General features: G+C 41.2%; 1 protein-coding gene across 2 annotated transcripts in view; it reads left to right on the top strand.

Moving 5' to 3' along the window:
* The window catches only part of papss2b (3'-phosphoadenosine 5'-phosphosulfate synthase 2b), a 73,863-nt gene that overhangs the window by 38,291 nt on the left and 15,647 nt on the right, over positions 1-19,925 (top strand). For both annotated transcript variants that reach the window (XR_015760953.1, XM_043712392.2), the window contains exons 6-9: positions 3,066-3,179; positions 5,307-5,418; positions 15,898-16,103; positions 18,176-18,311. Coding sequence is in view for 1 of the 2 variants with exons in the window: in XM_043712392.2 (XP_043568327.1) it covers positions 3,066-3,179; positions 5,307-5,418; positions 15,898-16,103; positions 18,176-18,311 (568 nt within the window). In the remaining variant the exon portion in view is untranslated. The remainder of the gene's footprint in view (positions 1-3,065; positions 3,180-5,306; positions 5,419-15,897; positions 16,104-18,175; positions 18,312-19,925) is intronic.

Below are 19,925 nucleotides of genomic sequence, written 5' to 3'. Positions count from 1 at the left end.
ATAAGACAGTCTTTGCTATGAAGCTCGTTGCTCTGTATTTTACATTCCTGACCCCATCCAAAACCATGGGATCCACCTAGAAATGTGAAAATCCAAGGAAATAAAAGCAAAAATTCTCTTTCTGACCCACTTTGGCAGTCAAAACCAGAGCAATTACTCTGGCTGATGTGAGATATTGTGTTATAGGTTATCTTTGCTAACTCACTCATCAGAGCTGAAAATGTGTTGCTGGAAAAGCACAGCAGGTCAGGCAGCTTCCAAGGAGCAGGAGAATCGACGTTTCGAGCATGAGCCCTTCTTCAGCCCTTTTCCAGCAACACATTTTCAGCTCTGATCTCCAGCATCTGTAGTCCTCATTTTCCCCCCTAACTCACTCATCAGCTCACTATATTCATTAATACTGAGCTCCTGTTCATTTATTCATAACCCTTTACTAACCCGTTCTTTAATATAACACGGTTTCATTCATTCATTCATGAAACCACGGTTCTGTAGTGTATTTTACTATTGCAAGATAGACTAAACTAACTGTCAACACAGGGCTTATGTGAATTGCATGCATGAATGAAACTCACATTGGCAAATAGTAAACAAATCTCACATCCCAGCTGTGGTAATCAGTTTAATACCCTTTATTCATTTAAGTACAGGTACAAGTTCTAACTTATTTACAGCATATAGGCCTAGTATTTTTTACTAACATTTACTAACCTAAAAGACAAAAAGGACTAACACCTCTCCATTATACAAACAGACTGGACAGACACTCTTAATCCCATCAAGAGTTAGCACTTAGCACCCGTTTTAACCCAACGCCTGTCTCCCAGGACAGAAGCCCCTCAGACCTTTGTGTACTATAGATAAAACAACATAACACCATAGCAATGGAATTTTGATATATGTAAGAACTGTGTATAAAGAGGCTACTGTAAAAACTATATTTCGGGATTCTATTGCCGCCCTGAACTACTGCAACTACTGAATAAAGAGGCTATTTTTGCCATTCACTAATTTAGGTCATTACTTGAACATGATCCCACACCGAAATGAACAGCACAATATTTTTCTAAGTTAAATATTATTCACCAAATGTGGGTTCAATTCCTCAACAGACTGAGAACTGTTTGTAGTAAGTCAAGCAAATGCAGTTTCAGGTAGTTCCCTCACCACCATGATCAATAATAGACTCAGTGATAAAATTTGTTCCAATAAAAATTGCAAAAAAGTTGTTAAAGAATTAATTATTTTTAGTTTCCTTCCTTTCAATGTGGAGCAGTTTAGAGAAAACAACAATTTAATATTTCAAATTGTTTCTTGGTAATATGAACTTGCGTATTGCTGAAAAATACACATTTCATTGAAGCATTTAATCTTGAAATCATCAGGATAGTCCCAATAATATCAATGTAAAGGGGAATAAGGTATGAGGAGAGAATATTGATCAGTTGACAAATGAATGTGATTGGTAGCAGTGTTGCCATGGAGATCGCATTAGTAAATGATGATTGACAGTTAAACGCTGAACTTTGTTCATGTTTAAAGTTGGCAGATTGGCTGTGACCAATCAAAGAATTGCCCTTAGGACTGAATCAAAGAATAGCTATTACTTATTGTGTTAAGGTGAAGCAGGTCCAATGCGTGTACATTTGTTTTTCTGTACAGGGTTTTGTGCATTAATATGTGCTTAGATTTCAATCCGCAGAAGTGTGCAGGATTGTCAGTCCAACTGTCGTTCATAAATTGGTTGTCAGTGTAATTCTTAGCACACCTGGGATTGTTTGGCAGATGCTTTCCAATTGCAGAATCATGACACTCCTTCATGTACCACATTACTCATGTAGGCTATAGGCAGAACATTTATTTGGCTTGACAGCAGCAACAGCAGTTAGTGGCAAACACTACCTGTGTTGCTGCTGTGTATGTCACAATTTGCTCAACCTTTCTGAGATACATTACCTCAGATTGCCCTGGAAGGATAGATGGGACACTATTTAGGATTGAAACTGACAGCCTTAGACTCATCATGGGTTTGTACAATATAAGCCAGAAATAATCAGACCAAGGTAGCCATTACCTTGCAGGATGATTTTGAAGTGCCTTATTTCGGCATCAAGCTTTCATGGTGAGCAAATAACTCAGGCCCTAGTTAAAAATATAGAAATCCCAACTAGTGAATTAGTGAAAATAGGTTTCTAGTAATTAGTAGTAGTGAAAGGCCTTGCAGATTTCTCAACTCGGATATCAAAGAATGGGGAACTCATTTGGACTGCTGCATTTCAAAATCAATCTGCATGCAGGACGGAGCCCAGGAATGTAAACGATAGTTTTCGGGTAGTTACTCATGAATAGGTAAAAGGTCTTCACTTCCAGTTCTAAAAAGAACCAATTCATTTTATAACAAACATGAAGTGAAAGTAGTTAGAGAGTGAATGGGGAAGAGGACAGTTCATACACATCAGTGGAGAGAAAGAGTTCAGGTATCTGTAAGCAGTGAGGAATATCTAGAACTCCCTGCTATGGATGAGATGCTGTGATTGTGGCCTTGAGCCATGAGAGTGCAGTTTGGATATTGAGCTAGAACCTAGAATTTTTGTTTATATAAATTCTGGGACAGCAGAGGCCACTGTAGTGATGTTAGTTTGGACCCATACACTAGTTATTCGTTCTGATTGTTAAACTGTGAACAGTTTAATGAACAACATGAGATGGACTGATTTAAAAAAAAAACAAACAAATTGCAAATGCTGGAAGTATAAAAACATGAAACAGAAACTGCTGGAAAGTCTCAGCAGGTCTGGCAGCATCTATGGGGAGAAATCAGAGTTAACATTTTGAGTCCAGTGACCCTTTTTCAGAATGGTTCTGAGGAAGGATCACTGGACCTGAAATGTTAACTCTGATTCTCTGCACAGGTCTGCTCAGCTTTTCCAGCAGTTTCTGTTTTTAATTAGATGGACTCACTCTGGAACCCATTCTGAAATGAAAATTAATTATGTGTTACATTCATAGTTTCTAGGAGGCAAGCCAGCAGAGTATAGAGCTAATGTATTTATTGTTACTCAAAGGGCATTGTACCTCCAGCTGCAAATGAAGAAGTGAAGGAACTCTTTGTCTTTGAAAACAAGCTGGACTTGGCATGTGCTGCTGCCCAAGTTCTGCCCACATTGCAGATAACACAGGTACCTTTTGCTTTATTCCACCCTTATCATTGTTCTCTTACCTAACAATGCAGTTAAACAAAAAGCAGGTGTATATTAGAACACAGAACAGTGTAGCACAGGAATGAGCCACCATGTCTGTGCTGACCATGATGTCATTCTAAACTAATCCCATCTGCCTGCATGTGATCAAAATGCAAAGAATTTTTCACAAAAAGTGATTGAACATTTACTGATGTCCGATACCTGCATGGTAACTGTTAATATTGTGCAACAGGAAGAAGCCATATTGCTTTCTACCAACTCTCTCCTATCAGTCTATATCTATAACTGTGTGATTTAACTGTGTCACTATCTGCATGTTTGAAGTATTTTGAAAGGCCTAAGATTGTGGTTACCATTATGGCATGTACAAGTATCAGACCATTATAGACCAGAGCAATGACGTTTAAAACAGGCATTTTGTAGAAAACAAGGGGGCTTCAGTTTTATGAGGAATATTAGATTAGATTAGATTACATACAGTGTGGAAACAGGCCCTTCGGCCCAACAGGTCCACACCGCCCCGCCGAAGCGCAACCCACCCATACCCCTACATTTACCCCTTACCTAACACTACGGGCAATTTAGCATGGCCAATTCACCTGACCTGCACATCTTTGGACTGTGGGAGGAAACCGGAGCACCCGGAGGAAACCCACGCAGACACGGGGAGAACGTGCAAACTCCACACAGTCAGTCGCCTGAGGCGGGAATTGAACCCAGGTCTCTGGCGCTGTGAGGCAGCAGTGCTAACCACTGTGCCACCGTGCCGCCCACTATTGTTATATCTCAGTCATCCATTTACTGAAACAGGAGACAATCTGCTTTTTTTTAAAAAGATTAGATTAGATTAGATTACTTCGAGTGTGGAAACAGGTCCTTCGGCCCAACAAACCCACACCGACCCACCGAAGCGCAACCCACCCAGACCCATTCCACAACATTTACCCCTTCACCTAACACTATGGGCAATTTAGCATGACCAATTCACCTAACCTGCACATTTTTGGACTGTGGGAGGAAACCGGAGCACCCGGAGGAAACCCACGCAGACACGGGGAGAATGTGCAAACTCCACACAGTCAGTCGCCTGAGGTGAGAATTGAACCCAGATCTCTGGCACTGTGAGGCAGCAGTGCTAACCACTGTGCCACTGTGCCACCCTTCCGCAACTTTTTTTTGCATTTCATTCTTCAGGGCAAACTGCAGTCTACTCTCTCCCCTTCTTGAATTACTTCCCATTACTGGAGAAAACGAGCCCTTCTTTATTGAAAAATTCACCACTGAATTAGCCAATTAACTGATGAAACAAACAACAATTAACAAAGTTAAAAATCTAGTGCTTCCAATTAAACCTGTTGGACTATAACCTGGTGTTGTGTGATTTTTAACTTTGTACACCCCAGTCCAACACCGGCATCTCCGAATCATAACAATTAACAAGTAATAGTAGTTAACTATTCACACAATCCAATCAAAGTAAGCCCCTTTATTCAATAGGTAATTAGATTAGATTCCCTACAGTGTGGAAACAGGCCCTTTTGCCCAAAAAGTTCACACTGACCCTCTAAAGAGCGACCCACTCCCCCACCCTATATTTACCCCTAACCCACGCAGACACAGGGAGCATGTGCAAACTCCACACAGTCGCCCAAGGCAGGAATTGAACTCAGCTCCCTGGCACTGTAAGGCAGCAGTGCTAACCACAGAGCCACTGTATCACCCCAAATTACTTTAACGTTAGCAGAATTTGCAATGAAGTGTTCAACCCTGTATCCATATCCAATTAAATCTAATTAGAAGTTGAAAAAATGCAGGTCACCGTATGAACTAGTGTCATAGGACAAGTAAATTTCGGGCTGTGTTCACATTATCATCAACCAAAAAGCACTGAAAAAGGAGGCAGAAGACATAATGTTATTCAAATGAAAGTTAATGAATTTCATTATTTAAAACTTAATTTAGATATTGTGATAAATTTTGGTACTAAATCTACCTCTGAATACATATGACTAGAAGAAATTGAAATCATTATGTTAATATTTGTTGTAAATACAGTGAGCTAATTGCACATTGGATTCACTCAATAGTTTGCTTTGTCTACAGTTGGATCTCCAGTGGGTGCAGGTCTTGTCTGAAGGTTGGGCCACTCCCTTATCAGGCTTCATGAGGGAAAGAGAATTCCTACAGGTTCTGCACTTTGGGACTCTGTTAGATGGTAAGAATTGCTGAATGCCACTGTAACTGCCAGTATACTGCTACAGTCAACTTCCATACTATTTGAAGTTTTCCGAGAATTCTTTTGCATTTTTATTTACCAATGTTGAAAGGCTATTGAAAGAAAAATTAAGTTGGGGCTATAGATCAGCAGTCAAGCTCACAGATTTCATTGCACAATGATCTTTGCAAGAAGAAGAGTGTCTGATCAGTTCCTCCCTGCACCATTGGTTCTTGAAGTGAAGAATTAGCAGGTGTTTAACAAGCCACTGTTGCAGAAATGAAGACTCATGCTGTTGGAGAACTTAACTGCATGAATCAAGATTATCAAACAATCTGAAAACTGACAGTGGATTTGTCTGTGGTTTTGATTTAACTTCTGATGCCTCTCAAGGGATCAGTGCTGTGACGGCTTAACTTTCTATTTCTATGAATGATTTTCCCAAAGACACAATAGGAATGACATTGCCGAGTGCGGAAATGGCATCAAGTTGGGGATGGTGGTAAACTATGTGAAAGAGGACCAGAACACATTGCTCAGTGGGAGTTGGGAGCGAAGTATTAGATGCATAAAAACACACTGAATGCTGGAAAAGATAACATCCTAAATGGTAAAAGAAAGATGGATGCATATAGCATTTGTCATGATCTCAGGACATTCTAAGTCAATTCATTACCGGTGAAGTATTTTCAAAATGTAATTGTTGCTGTTATGTAGACAATATTCCAGTTCACGTGCACACAATGTTGCACAAATAGTAAAGGAAAAGTATCTTTAATGGAGTTGGTTGAGCAATTAATATTGGCCAGGAAAACGAGATAATTCCATTGCTGTACTGCTGATATGTTGCCATGGAATCATTTACAATCATCCAGGAGGGAGTTTAAATCTTGGTTAAACATCTTATCCGAAAGAATGGACCTCTAGCAGTGCAGCAGTCCCCCAGAACAGCTTTAGAATGTTACAGTTTTCATTTTTCTGGTGTAGAACTTTACAATGCAAACTTCTAAGGCCAATGCGAGAGCCTGTGAGCCACAGCTGACATCTATGACTCATACTAAAGTGGAGAACGAGGGAGCAGATGGGAAAATCTAATGATCTAAACCAAGACTGACAAAAACATTCACAAAGCACAAAGATTTTCTAGGTTTCATATGTGGGAGCAGTTAGTATAACAGACAAGAAAGACACATTGGCTTTGTACAAACCTGGTTAGCCTCCAGGTTTATTGTCTGAGTTTCTGGACACAACATTATTGAAAGACTATTAAACCCATGGAATAGATGCAACAAAGATGAACTTGAAAAGAGTACAACTGTTTGAAAATATAGTTATGGAAAATTGTAACTGTTTGCTGTAACAGAGCAGAAATAGCCTAATAGCAGTTTATGAATTTATGAAAGGTTTTGAGAGGGTAGAGGTTGTTTCCATTGGCTGGTACATCAAAAACTAAAGCTGTGTACTCAGAGTTATAATAAAGAACAGAAGAAGCAGATTAAAAGAGTCTAATCTAGAATTCACACTTTAACACAGGCTACGCTACTGTGCAAGAGAATTGAATACATATTTGAAACTATGGAAAAATAAATGGATATGTGGAAAGGGCTGGAATTAAGATGAGAATAAATGATTTAAGTTGAAGAAATACAGCTGTTGTATTGGGTGGAATGGCCTCCTATATTATGAACACTAGAATTCAATTTCCTTATCCAACTCAATGCAGTGTAAAACTCTTGTTGGATAGAGAAAAGACTTTCACTGGAGGGAAGGTCACGTGATGAAACCAAGCAGAGCTGGTAACTCCATTTGTATGGCTTGTGAAGACAGGAAATTAATTTGAGTGACAACAGAGCAAAGAGATTGTGTAGTACATGGATATCACAAGGCAAGAGCTTAGTAAATTATTGTGATTCTGTGGGAGATTAGCAAAGAGTGGATGCGTCGCACTGTTCAGCAGGAAATACTGAGAGCAAGCTGTAAAGGTATTTAGTTAGCACATAACAATCAGCAATGTAACTATGCTCCCCATCACACTTGCCCCCAATTATACTACCTGTACATTACAATGTCTCAAACAGTTTTTTTTCCCATTGCTGGCCTTTCTGCACTCACCACAGAAGATGAAATATTGCAGAATAAAATTATCAATGCAACTTTTGATTGCCAGTTTTTGCTGTTGCTGAGGTGGGTTATATAAATGAGGAAGCAGCACTGTGAGATAATGGTGTCATCTTCAACAAGTTATACATCAAATTACACAAAATAGATGGCACGGAGGTAGGCCATTTGGCCCATAATTTCCTTGATGGTATTAATGCTGCACCTCAGCAACCTACAATTTCTCTTCATTTAACCCAATCAGCAAAACTTTACTTTTCCCTCTCTGTGTTTATCTTTTCCTTAAATAATGTCAATACTATTCCATCAACTATTGCATACAATAGCAAGTTCCTCATTCTCATTACTGCCTGGGTGAAGAACCCTCATTTGAATTCTCTTTCCTCAGCAATCCCTCAGGATTATGAATCACTTGCTTCGTCAGCTCCATTTGATGGCTTCTCAGCACAACCTGCAGGCTCTCTCCCATGCAGAGCAGGTGATGCGCAAAGAGATAGGTGGATTGGATAGATAAGGGGAAAGCAGTGAATGTAATATATTTGGATTTCCAAAACGTGTTTCAAAATGTACCGCATATTAAACTACTTAATAAACTGAGAGCCTGTGGTGTTTAAGGTGGTATATTGACATGGATAAAGATTGGTTAGCTAGTAAAAGACAGAGAGTTAGGATAAAGGGGGCATTTTCAGGATGGCAGCTTGTAGCTAGTGACGTGCCACAGGAAATACTGCTGGGGCAACAACGAATACTGATGGCTTGGATGAGGAATGTGAATGTACTATAGCCAAGTTTATGGATGACACAAAAAAACGGTAGGAATGCAAGAGCTGAGGATGGAACAGGGATATAGACAGTGTAAGTGAGTGGGCGAAAACTTGCCAGAAGGAATATAATGTGGGAACACATGGGGCTATGCATTTTGGCAGGAAGAATAGTGGAGCTGAATATTGTTTAAATAGAGAGAGACTGCAGAAACCTATAGCACAGAGGGATTTGGGATTCCCCATGTATGTCACAAAAAGCTAGTATACAAGTTCATTGGCTAAGAAGTCTTCCCAAAACTTTACAAGGCACCACAGCTGGAATACTGTGATCAGTTTTGGTCCCTTTACCTAAGGAAAAATATATTGGTTATGGAAGCGGTCCAGAGAGGTTTAGTAGTTTGATCCCAAGTATGGATAGGCTGCCTTATGAGGAGAGGTTGAGTAAGTTAGGCATGTACTCAATGGAATTTAGAAGAATGAGAATGAATCTCTTTGAAAAATACAAGATTCTGTGGGGGCTTAACAGGGTGAATGCAGACTGTTTGTTTCCACTTGTTAGAGAGTCTAAGACCAGAGGGCATAATCTCAGAATAAGTGGTCACACTTTTAAGAAAGAGGAAAAGAAATATTTCTTCTCTGAAGTTTGTCAATCTTTGTCATTCTTTAGTGCAGAGGATGTAGAAGCTGAGTCATTAAGTATATTTAAGCCTGAAATAGACAGATTTTTAAAGTAAGGGTACCAAGGGTGACAGGGAAAAAAACAAGAAAGTGGAGGGGAGGATGATCAGATCAGCCATTATCTCATTGAATGGCAGAGTGGAGTCAATGGGCTGAATTGTGTGTTGCTGCTCCTACCTCTTATTGGTTGTTCATAGGTTTGTGCACTCATACTGATGCCTTACTTTGCCTCTACCCAGTCTGTCTATAAGTTGGAGCCTTCCCAAATGTATCTGCTTCATATTGATCAGTCAAAAGCCAGAGACTTCCATGAGTCGGCAAGTGTGCTTGATCTTTCAGTGATGTTTGGAAGACATCTGTAAAGTATTTCCCTGCCCTTCTGGAGTCTCCTGCTGTGACCAAGCTCCAAGTGGAACAGTTGTTTGGTATTGGGCCAATAATGACGTCTGCTCAGTGGAGCTGGTTTTGAATGATTAGTAACTCAATGCATGACATGTTAGTTTCGAAGGGGACAAAAAGGGAGGTTCAGCAGATCAGGGGAACACATGAGAAAATCTCTGGGGTTTCCTCCAAACCCTTCTCTCCTGTCCCCAGGTCCCAACCAAGCCTACGCAGAGATTCCAGTGGCCTTCCTTAGTTGTGTGACTACCTGACTTTCTGATTAGAAACTGACTGGAAGTTATAGCATAAGTCACAGTATGATACATTTACCATAATACGTTTAACCAAAATAAAGAGATTTTTCTCAGTCATTATTTCTAACTTTTTAAAGATGATTTTTTTTTGTATCTACAAACTCATTCTTATTAGTGAAATATAAAGTCGTGGTTAGCTTGAAATCAGTGATAAAGTTTAACCAAATGGTTTTCAAGAACAAAGCATATACTCAATTGTGAAAGAAAGTACAAACTGTAACTTTCATCCATGAAAACCTAATCTTTCAGAAATAAAATAAGCTGGGATGTGTGTTGAACTAAAAGCAATAATTCATTATCGGGCAAAGCACACTTTTGAAAAGTTGGCAGTTAAAAAATTCAAAATAAAGAATTCCAAATATTGGGTAAAGCATAATGGCATAGATACATAAATTGCAATGACAGAAAAATTAAGGATTAGTCACAACTGCAAACAACTAGCTCTAATTTAGTCAGATAGGAATTTAAAAAGTGTCAAAATGTACAGAGAAATCTTTTTTTTTATAAATGATTTTGTTACATGCTAATTTGGTTGCCACATCTGCCAAATAACATGCTTCAAATATAACTAATTAGTTTTTGGGTGTTCAATGATTGATATTTTATAGCTTCCCAGCCCTTTCTTCTTTGAGCCAATCTTCATATATGGATCACATATTTCACCAAGTTGCCAATGTACTGTTGCCAGCTGTCAAGACAATAACAAATCTTTTTTAAACCAAAGGCATTTCCCTTCACGAAATAGTGAAGATGTCTTCATGGAATTATTATTTAAGAAGAGACATTACTTACAAAAATTAAATAAAGAATTGTATACGTTGAAGATTTGAAAGAAAATAAAATACTGGAGAAACTCAGCAGGTCTGGCAACATCTGTGGAGAGAAAGCAGATTAAACATATCTAGTCCAGTGACCTTTCTTCAGAACTGATAGTAGCTAGAGAAAGGCGGTATTTACGCTGATGACAGGTGTTGGAGTGGGAGAAGGCATGGCTAAGGAAGTGAGCTCATAGGTAGAGAAGGAGCCCTGAGAGAGAGAAAGAAAGTTAGGCAGTTGGAGGGATGGTTGATATAAAACTGCTCATGGGGACAATGAGTGGGTGAAATGGTTTGGCTGTGCTAAAAACAGCCCATGTCATTGATAGGACCTGGGTGTGGAGTGGGTAAAATACATGGAAGGTGGTGTTCAGTTTCTAAAATTACTGAACTTGATATTGAGTCCTGAAGGCTGCAGGGTCTGCAAGTAGAAAATGAGGTGCTGTTCTTCCAGCTTGCAATGAGCCTCACTGGAGCACTGCAGCAAGACTTGGACAGAATTGTTGGCCAGGGAACACGGTGGGCTGTTGAAGTGGCAGGCAACAGGAAACTTGGGATTGGTAGCATTTGACTTCCTCGCCCCAAATGACTAGTGCAGTGACTTTTTTCTTTGGCAACATCTCTGACTGCAGTCATTGCCACTGTTAAGTTGCTGGTGGGTCTTTTGAATGAATTTACAACTGAGAGTCTGAATAGATACTTCAGAGAGCTTTAAGGATCAACCATGTAATTTTGGATTGGCACAATATGTAAGCTTGATTGGACAGGGCATCAGTGAACCAACTGAGTTTTAAATAAGAAAAATAATTTCTCCCTTCCTGATCCTCTTAGTCAGGGAGGTGAGCAATGACCCAAACCCTGGCTGAGGAAGTGATTTTGAGACTTTTATTTTTTAATAGGTGCAGGTTTGCAAAGGGTTTAGAGACAGAATTCCAGACAGTAAAGTTTAACTCTGCTGCCGGCTTTTCCAATGACAATGTGGTAAATACAAGCTGGAATCATAGCAATCGCTTTCATGAGTTCTAGCAGTAAAATCAATTTGCTAGCTGTGATTGAATGTATGACAACTGACTTCCATCGCAGAAGCTGCTGTCTCTAACAGTCCCACACAGCCAGATGGACATTGAAAATGGCTAACAAAGGCACATGATTTTTTAAAAAATATCTCTATAATTATTCTCCCAGGCTGCTTGTACCATAAGGAATAGGAACAGGAGTAGGCCTTTCAGACCCTCAAGCCTGCTCCACCATCCAATAGGATCATCGTTGATTCCTCACGTCCTCATTACAGCCCTTTTCATATAACCCTCCATTCCCAACTGATCACAAATCTATCTCTCTCAGCCTTAAGTATACACAAAGACACAGCCACCGCAGCACTCTGCGGCAAGGATTATAAAGGCAGTCAAAACTCTGAGCGAAGAAATTCCTCCTCGCACCAGTCTTCAATTTGCACCCCTTTAATCTGAGAGTATACCGTCTGGCCCTAGACTCTTCCCTGAGGGGGAACCCAGTCAAGCTCCTTAGGAATCCTATATGCTTCACTGAGATCATCTAAATTCCAGTGAGTAGAGTCCCAACTTGTTTAACCTTAACTCAAAAAACAGCCCCTCCAGATGGGGATCATCCTGGTGCACCTTCTCTGAACTACCTCCAATGAACTGATATCTTTCCTTAAATAAGAGGACCACACTGCTCATAGTGTTCCAGGGGCAGGCTCGCCCGCACCTTGCAAAAGACAAGGCTGAAAGCTAGAAATAAAGATCCACATTTGTTTTCTCCTCAGGTCCAGTACTACAGATCCTAGAGTGCAGCCAATTCACTCTTTGTGATATCAAGGACTGGCTACAGGCACTAGATACTAAAAAGGCTATGGGCTCCTGATCATTATTCCAGCAATGTTACTGAAGGCTTGTGCTTTGCAACTTGCTGCTCCCTAGCTAAGCTGTTCAGTCCTGCTTCAATACAAGCACTTTCCTGGCAATTTGAAATTATCCAAGTGTTCCTTTTCCACACAGGCTGCCCCATCAAACTTAAACAATGTTTCCTTACTCAGGATAACCTGCAGACCAATGCTCAGTTTGTTCCTAGTATGACCATTCATTCAGATATTGATCTATTTACAGCCTTGGTCCAAACATGGGCACAAGAGCTGAACTCCAGAGACGAAGTGAGAGTGGATAACTTGAAATCAAGGTGCATCTTAACCAGGCATCACAAAGTCCTAGCCAAATTGAAGTTAGTGGGAATGAGGGAAACTCTCTCTCTCAGCTGGTTGCAGTCCCAGACTGGGAGTTCTGCAGAGAGTAACACAACTCCTGATTCCCAAAAGTCTGCCTACAAGGTACAAATGAGGGGTGAAATGAAATACTCTCCACTTGCCTGGATAAGCGTAACTCCAACAAATCTTGTGAACTTCCAACACCATCCAAGACTAAGTAGCCTGCCTACTAGGCATCAGCTTAAACATTCAGTGTCTTCACCCCAGCACATAATGATGGCGGGCTGTACTGTGTACAACATACACTCCAAAACTTCGCAACACTCTTTTGACAGCACCTTCCAAAACCCCTTCTGCCACCTGCAGTGTCAGTAACTGCATGTTCCTTTTCAAATCATACACCATCCTGACTTAAACCCATATCGTTGTTTCTTAGTTATCATTGGATCAAATTTGTAAAACACCTCCCTACGGGGCTGAAACGTTTGGCTAAGTCCAAGTTGCATCGGGTTTTTTGGAAGGTTGGTCACCATGCGGCCTATTGGGTTTTCTTTCTCTATCTTATAAATTAAAGATGAAAATTGGGTGGTATGCTGCAAATCATTGGTCCCCTCATGAAGAGAACATCCTGACTCTGACCACTCCAAGTAGTGCCTGAACTGGTATTGGATGCTACTCTTGACTTAGTGTGTCAGGAACCCCTGAGCAAAGGCTATCTGCCTGGATATGACTGACAACCATGTCAGGCTTCTGGCTTTGTGTTTGTACTCAATGGCCCTCCAGGACACAGCCCTGCGAGCCTGGAATCTCCAGCAGAGGGGGCAAAGTGAGGCAGGTAGGCTCGGAGTGAGTGAAAGTTCCAACCGTGAGTGAAGAGTCTGGAGATAAAGCCTGGTAAAGTCCCTAAGCTGGGGGTGGGGGTGGTCCCTGAGCACACAGTGTCCTTGCCCCAGCATGGCAATGAGAGTTGTGGGTACACCATTGAAGTGCACAAGCTTTCTGTAAGTGGATCAGAGATGTGTCTTGAGGGTTCTTACAAGCTGGCACAGATCAGATGCTAATCTCCATAGAAGTGGGATGCAGTGGCTGGTGCCCATGTTGGTGCCCAGTTTCCACCATGTTGGTTGTTTGGAGCAAGCAGTAAGCTGAGTCTACCAGTTACCTGCGCTGGTTTCCTTCTCAAGTTGCCCCAGCATCGAGCTTGTTTGGTGATTTCGGTCAGATGAGAGACTGGATATTGAAGAGGTGGGCTGTCGTAACAAGGTGTTTAACAAGTTTTAATGACTGTTAATTGACATCCCACCCCCCCCCCCCCCCCTAATGAAAACCTTGCCAAATTACTTGAGAAAAGAGTAAAATATGCAACAAGGTGATCTTGATATCAAGTTGCTTCTCACTGCACTTGTCACTGGGTTCTCCTATACATTCGTCATCACTCAGACATTATAAGATTCCATCTGAACCCCATGGTCTGCAATAGATCAAGACATTAGCTTGCTGATATCCTCCCAAGAGCAATCAGAGATGGTCAGAAAAAACTGGTCAGCAATGGTCACATCTATGAATTAATGGAAAAAAAATTATTGATTCTTTGAAATTCCCAAGATAATGTGATTGATCAGTGTAATGGCAAGAATAAAAAAAAATGTCACCATAGTCCTGCTCTTTCATTAGAGAGAGACAACTGGTGGTAATTTAACCTGAGGATCAGCACAACCCAAGTGAGGGGATGAGTTCAGAAGGAGAATCCTTCATGGTAACCTCACCCAGTGTGGGAATGAACCCATCTGTTGGTATTGCATTACATTGCAAATCAGCTTCTAGCCAACTGAGCTAACTGACCAGTATGTCGGTCAAATGGGCCAACAGATCATTTATGATGTGTGAAATTGGGAGAAGTTGCAAAAGATACAATTTGAACATTGTCACATGTTAACATAACAAGATGGAAGGAAGACTGCTTCATACCGTCCAATGTGCCAACATGTCAAGTGGGCCACAACTGACATTTTAAGAGTCAAATAATAATTGAATTTGTTTTAAATGATTTAAAATCTCACTCTTGTATTAGACTAATTTGTTTTCAAAATCTGTGAACTAGCTTAAGTCAAGTTTTAACCCTTTTGTTGCACAGCAAAATTATATGACTGTAATGATATGAACATTTATGTGGAAAAGAATGATCAGGAGAAGGAATTGAATGTGTTAGATTGCACAAAATTGTGTTTGCACCGTCATTTGTAATGTTAGACCAGCTTTGATGTGATTCAAACAGTCTTCAAAGTAACAAAAAGTCATAAAAGTTATGTGGATTTACGAAAAAAAACTTGAATAAATATTTAAAATACAGTCAAGATCCAAGAAAAATGTCAGAAAATTGTTTACGTTTTTAAATGAGGCCCCCATATTGTTGTCTGGAGATTTGCCTGCTCACTGGATAAAATGACAGTTTGCTACAAGACTACAGGAACAGATGGGATACGTTATCAGCTAATGCTTTCTGCCAGTTCAGGTGGGAGTTCTCTCCCATACGTCACATCACAATGGACTCCACGGTTTCCCAACTGCATGACTCCCACCAGATTTAACATCTGGCCTCCTGTGGCTGAAAGTGAACTGTACCATTGCATTAGAACAGAAGATATTCATTCCCAATTATTCAAGATTAAATGATGCATAATTTATTATGCCTGACTCTTGGTCAGCCTCAGGATGCAAGTATAAGAACATGTTACACAATCTGGTTGGTATCTCCGGGAGTACAGAAGAATGGGGATAATCTGACCAAAATGTTTAAAAATTTTGATAGTTTCAGTCAATCCACCCTAGCTCCCCTGGCAAGAGTATCACAAACAGCATTGGGGGTGAGGGGAGGTGAGTTTAGTCTTAAAATTAGACCAAGGGCACTTTGGCGGAAAATTAGGAGGTGCTTATTCACACGGAATAGTATTAATTCAGGAATTCCATCCCCAGCAGCCTGTAAATTGTGGAGTTTAGGTGACTGGGTAAGTCTATGGAGCAGAATGGAGTGACGATGGGTAAATCGGGCTAAGAGACAGATCAGCCGTCAAGTAATTGCAGGCTTGAGGGATAATGACATTTCTGTATCACTAAAATAGTGATAGTTGGAGCTGTTGTTTTGCGGTAAAAGATTCTACCTGAAGGGTAACTGAGCATGTTGTCCGTAGGTGGAGTTATCAATCTGACTATTCCAATCGTCCTGCCGGTAAGCACAGAAGACAAGGAGCGCTTGGCGTGCTGCTCAGCCTTTTCCCTCGTCTACTCAGGACGGAGAGTGGCCATACTTCAAAACCCAGAATTTTATCCACACAGAAAAGAGGAACGCTGTGCACGACAATGGGGAACAACCTGCGAGAAACATCCCTACATTAAGGTATGTGATGCTGCCGGTTGTGTGGGTCATTGGTTGTTAAGTCGCTACCTGATTTGGGGAACAAGCTAGCAACACTTAACTTCACCCTGACACTGAACTTCTAACCTCACCTTGATCCAACCTCCACAGCGAACCCCCGCTTGTACAGAGCTCTGACCTGTAAACATCATGCTAACCTATAACATCATTCTGCCCCCAAACTTAAACAGCAGAAATTTGCATTCTTACAGCAGCTTTAACATTACAAAATATCCCAAGGCACTTCGGAGGAACAATGTCACAATTTGGCACCAACTCACATCAGGAGATTGCAACACATGACGAAGCTCACTCACGAAGGTTTTAAGGAAAAATACAGAGACTTGTAGTTGACTGCATGGCTGCCAACAGTGGAGCAACCAAACTTGGAGGCTGGAACTGAATGAATATGTAGATTTTAGTCACAGAAATAGGGAGGAGTGAGACCGGGTTTTGGAAGGTCACCTCTAGATCATGTACGACGCACGGGAGAGGGCCCTGCCCAGAGACTAATTTTGAACATCACACTGACCTGAACCCATAACCTCACACTGGCCCTAAACTCATAGCCTCACACTGGCCCTAAACCCATAACCTCACACTGGCCCTAAACTCATAGCCTCACACTGACCCTAAACCCATAACCTCACACTGACTCTAAACATCACACTGTGACCCCTAAACCCCTGAACTTTCACTAACCCCTAACCCTCACGCTAACACCTAACTGTATCTCTACTGGGTATAGAATGTGTTAAAACGTAAAGATTTAGTGACTTTGAATAAGCTAATGATATAGAAAGTGTTTGGTTCCTTTCCAGACTTGTATAGGCTCCTTCCGCTATATGCATGGCCATTTCTATCTGATGGTCTTTCATTTCGATATTATAGAAGTGTTTTGAGGGAGGTGATGACCTAATGGTATTATCACAGGACTGTTAATCCAGAGATCCATATAACATTCTGGGCATCCAGGTTTGAAACCCTTCATGATCGATGATGGAATTTGAATTCAATAAATATCTGGAATTAAGAGTCTAATGATGACCATAAATCCATTGTCGATTGTTGGAAAATTCATCTGGTTCACTAATGTACTTCAGGGAAGGAAACTGCCATCCTTACCTGGTCTGGCCTACATGTGACTCCAGCAATGTGGTAGACTCTGAACTACCCTCTGGACAATTAGGAATGGGCATTAAGTACCAGCATAGCTAGCGATGCCTTCATCCTGTGAATGAGTAAAGAGAAAAAACAATCTGGAGTGCAGGATTGTTTGTTACTGAGAGTTCAGCTTCAATGGGAAAGGGCAAGTGTCTGAATTCCAGGCTCCAGCCCTCTTGGACCTGACCCTAATGTCTGCCTGAATGTAAGCTCTTTCACCTAGACAATGCTGGAAGTCACCCAGGAGAAAAACAGGGAAGTTAAAAATAATGTGGTCTCACCCCTCCCTATCTCTGTGACTAAGATCTACACACTTCTTCAGTTCCAGCCACTTGAGCGCCTCCAATTGTAGTTACTCCATTATTGTGGGATCGTTAGTTTTAATAATATTGGAAATGGATGAGGTGAGAAAGCGACTGGGACTGGGGAAGGTGATTCGTTGGTCTCTGGTGAGAACCAAGAAAGGTCGCCCAGTTGTGGAACCTCCAGAGATCAAGCCAGAGTTGGCAGCCAGCCTCCAGTGACACTCCCCTGCAGTGAGTGCCAGTGTGTGTTGAGGGATCCAATTCAGGGGCAGGTGCTGACCCTCTCTGTGACGCCAATCGCAAGGACACACCTGAGCCTAGGAGAACTAGGCAACACAAGTAAGCAGCTTTAATGAGCCATGCCACTAACCCTAAACCTGGCCAAACATTCCAGTGGGTTCTAAATTACACTGTCTTGGCCAACGGTCTTGTTTTTTGCGGTAACAAAAGTTCGTCAGGCAGAAGACCGTTTCTAAAGTGTTGTGTTTTACAGATAAGTGCCGGGTGATCCCTGTCTGGAGTTAGTGGCAAGTTATTTGAAATAAAGCTCATTTCTAAACGTTACTTCAATAATACCTATTTCAGATGGTGATGGAAAGTGGAGACTGGCTAGTTGGAGGTGACCTTCAGGTCCTGGAGAGGATTCGATGGAATGATGGCCTAGATCAGTATCGTCTAACCCCTCAGGAACTCAAGCAGAAGTTTAAGGACATGAATGCTGGTATAATTTCTGTACTGCTATTAGATTTCCATTCCTTAGCTCAGTGTTAATGAAGGAACCGAGTGAATTCACTCCATTATTGTCTGTGCCAAGCCAGCCTGGCTCCTTCAGCCATCTCCAGTCCCTTCTGTGATAAATCACTCTAACCTAACCAGCACTTCCATGTTCTGCCTTTGGTCCTTATTCCATGTAGGGCTAACAAAGATAAGCTAGTTTATCCATTTTTGAATAGTGGATCTTAGATCTCCTACAAAAATGGGGTTTTGAGTCCAGGCTACACTCTTTCAATCTCCTTAATATTTCTACTAACCATGTAACAAGTACAGAATTTTAATAGATTCCAGCAATGAAATCTTACTGTAAACTCTGTCTGCAGATTATTATTGTGCAGACTGGGGAGAAGTTTTAAAATGATTTTGATAGTGATGAGGGTTCCCTGAGTGTTGGAAAGAGGGGAAATTTCTTTATGCGGAGAAATGTAGGAGTATGAGATGCTTTTTACCGGTGTTGGATCGTTGCACCACTGAAGACAAAAGTGGCTAAGTCTTTGAAATGGGGATGATACAAGATATGGGAGGGGGCAAGGCAATGGGATCAGTTTCAAATTGCACTGGCAAGGAGCCTGTAGCGAGGACCAAATAGTTTCCTGTGTTATAGGCCGGTGTGCTTCTACTGGAATTTCCAATACCAGACCAGGAGAAAATTTCCTCCAATTAAACAATGATGAGACTGCAGCCACTGGTTTGGATCCCATTTCGATCTTCATTCACTTTGCTCAGCGACATTCTGAGATTAAGGCAGTTAACTGGCTTAAACCCAATGCATTCTCATATCACAAGACAGCCACTTCCAACATCATGTCATCACTGACTTGCCCTATGTTTCTACTCATCTGTTGCTGAAACTCTTGTGAATCCATTGTCTCTGTTAGCTCCAGATTTGATTATTCTAATTTTCTTCTGCCTGGTCTCCCAAATCCCATTCTCTGTAAACTTGTGGTCATCCCAAACTCTGCTTCTTAACTTTCACCAAGTCCTGTTTCCGCATTGTCTCTGTGCTCACAGGCTTACATTGGCTCCTAGTCAACCAATGCCTTGATTTCACTATTCTCATCTTGATTGTCACCTCACAGCTCACAATCTCAGTATTCTCCTCCAGCCTCACAACTCTCTGAGAGATCTGCACTTTCCTAATTTGAACCTCCTGTCCACTCCCAATTTTAATCATTCCACCATGGGGGGCTGCATCTTCAGTTAGATATCCCGAAGCTTGGGAATTCTCTCCCTGCACCTCCCTACCTCACTAACTGGCGTTCTTCCTTTTAAAATATCCATGAAACCTGGATTTGCCAGAATGTAGCCAGGAATGGAAGCTTTGAATTATAAGGCTGGGTAGGCTGGGATTTTGTTGCGCTGGACTGTAGAAGGTTGAGGGTGATCTTATAGAGGTTTATAAAGTCATGAGGGACATCGATAAGATGAATGGCCGGTGTCTTTTCCCTAGAGTGAGGATTTCAAGACTAGGGAGCATATTTAAGGTGAGAGGAGAAAGATTTATACAAGAAATGAGGGGGCAGTGTTTTTACCCAGAGAGTGGTTCTATGTGTGGAATGAA

Source organism: Chiloscyllium plagiosum, unplaced genomic scaffold, assembly GCF_037043375.1.
Source record: "Chiloscyllium plagiosum isolate Xiang-an unplaced genomic scaffold, Cpla_swu_hap1 HiC_scaffold_22, whole genome shotgun sequence".
NCBI lineage: Eukaryota > Metazoa > Chordata > Chondrichthyes > Orectolobiformes > Hemiscylliidae > Chiloscyllium > Chiloscyllium plagiosum.
This window is presented reverse-complemented; position numbering and strand designations above follow the sequence as displayed.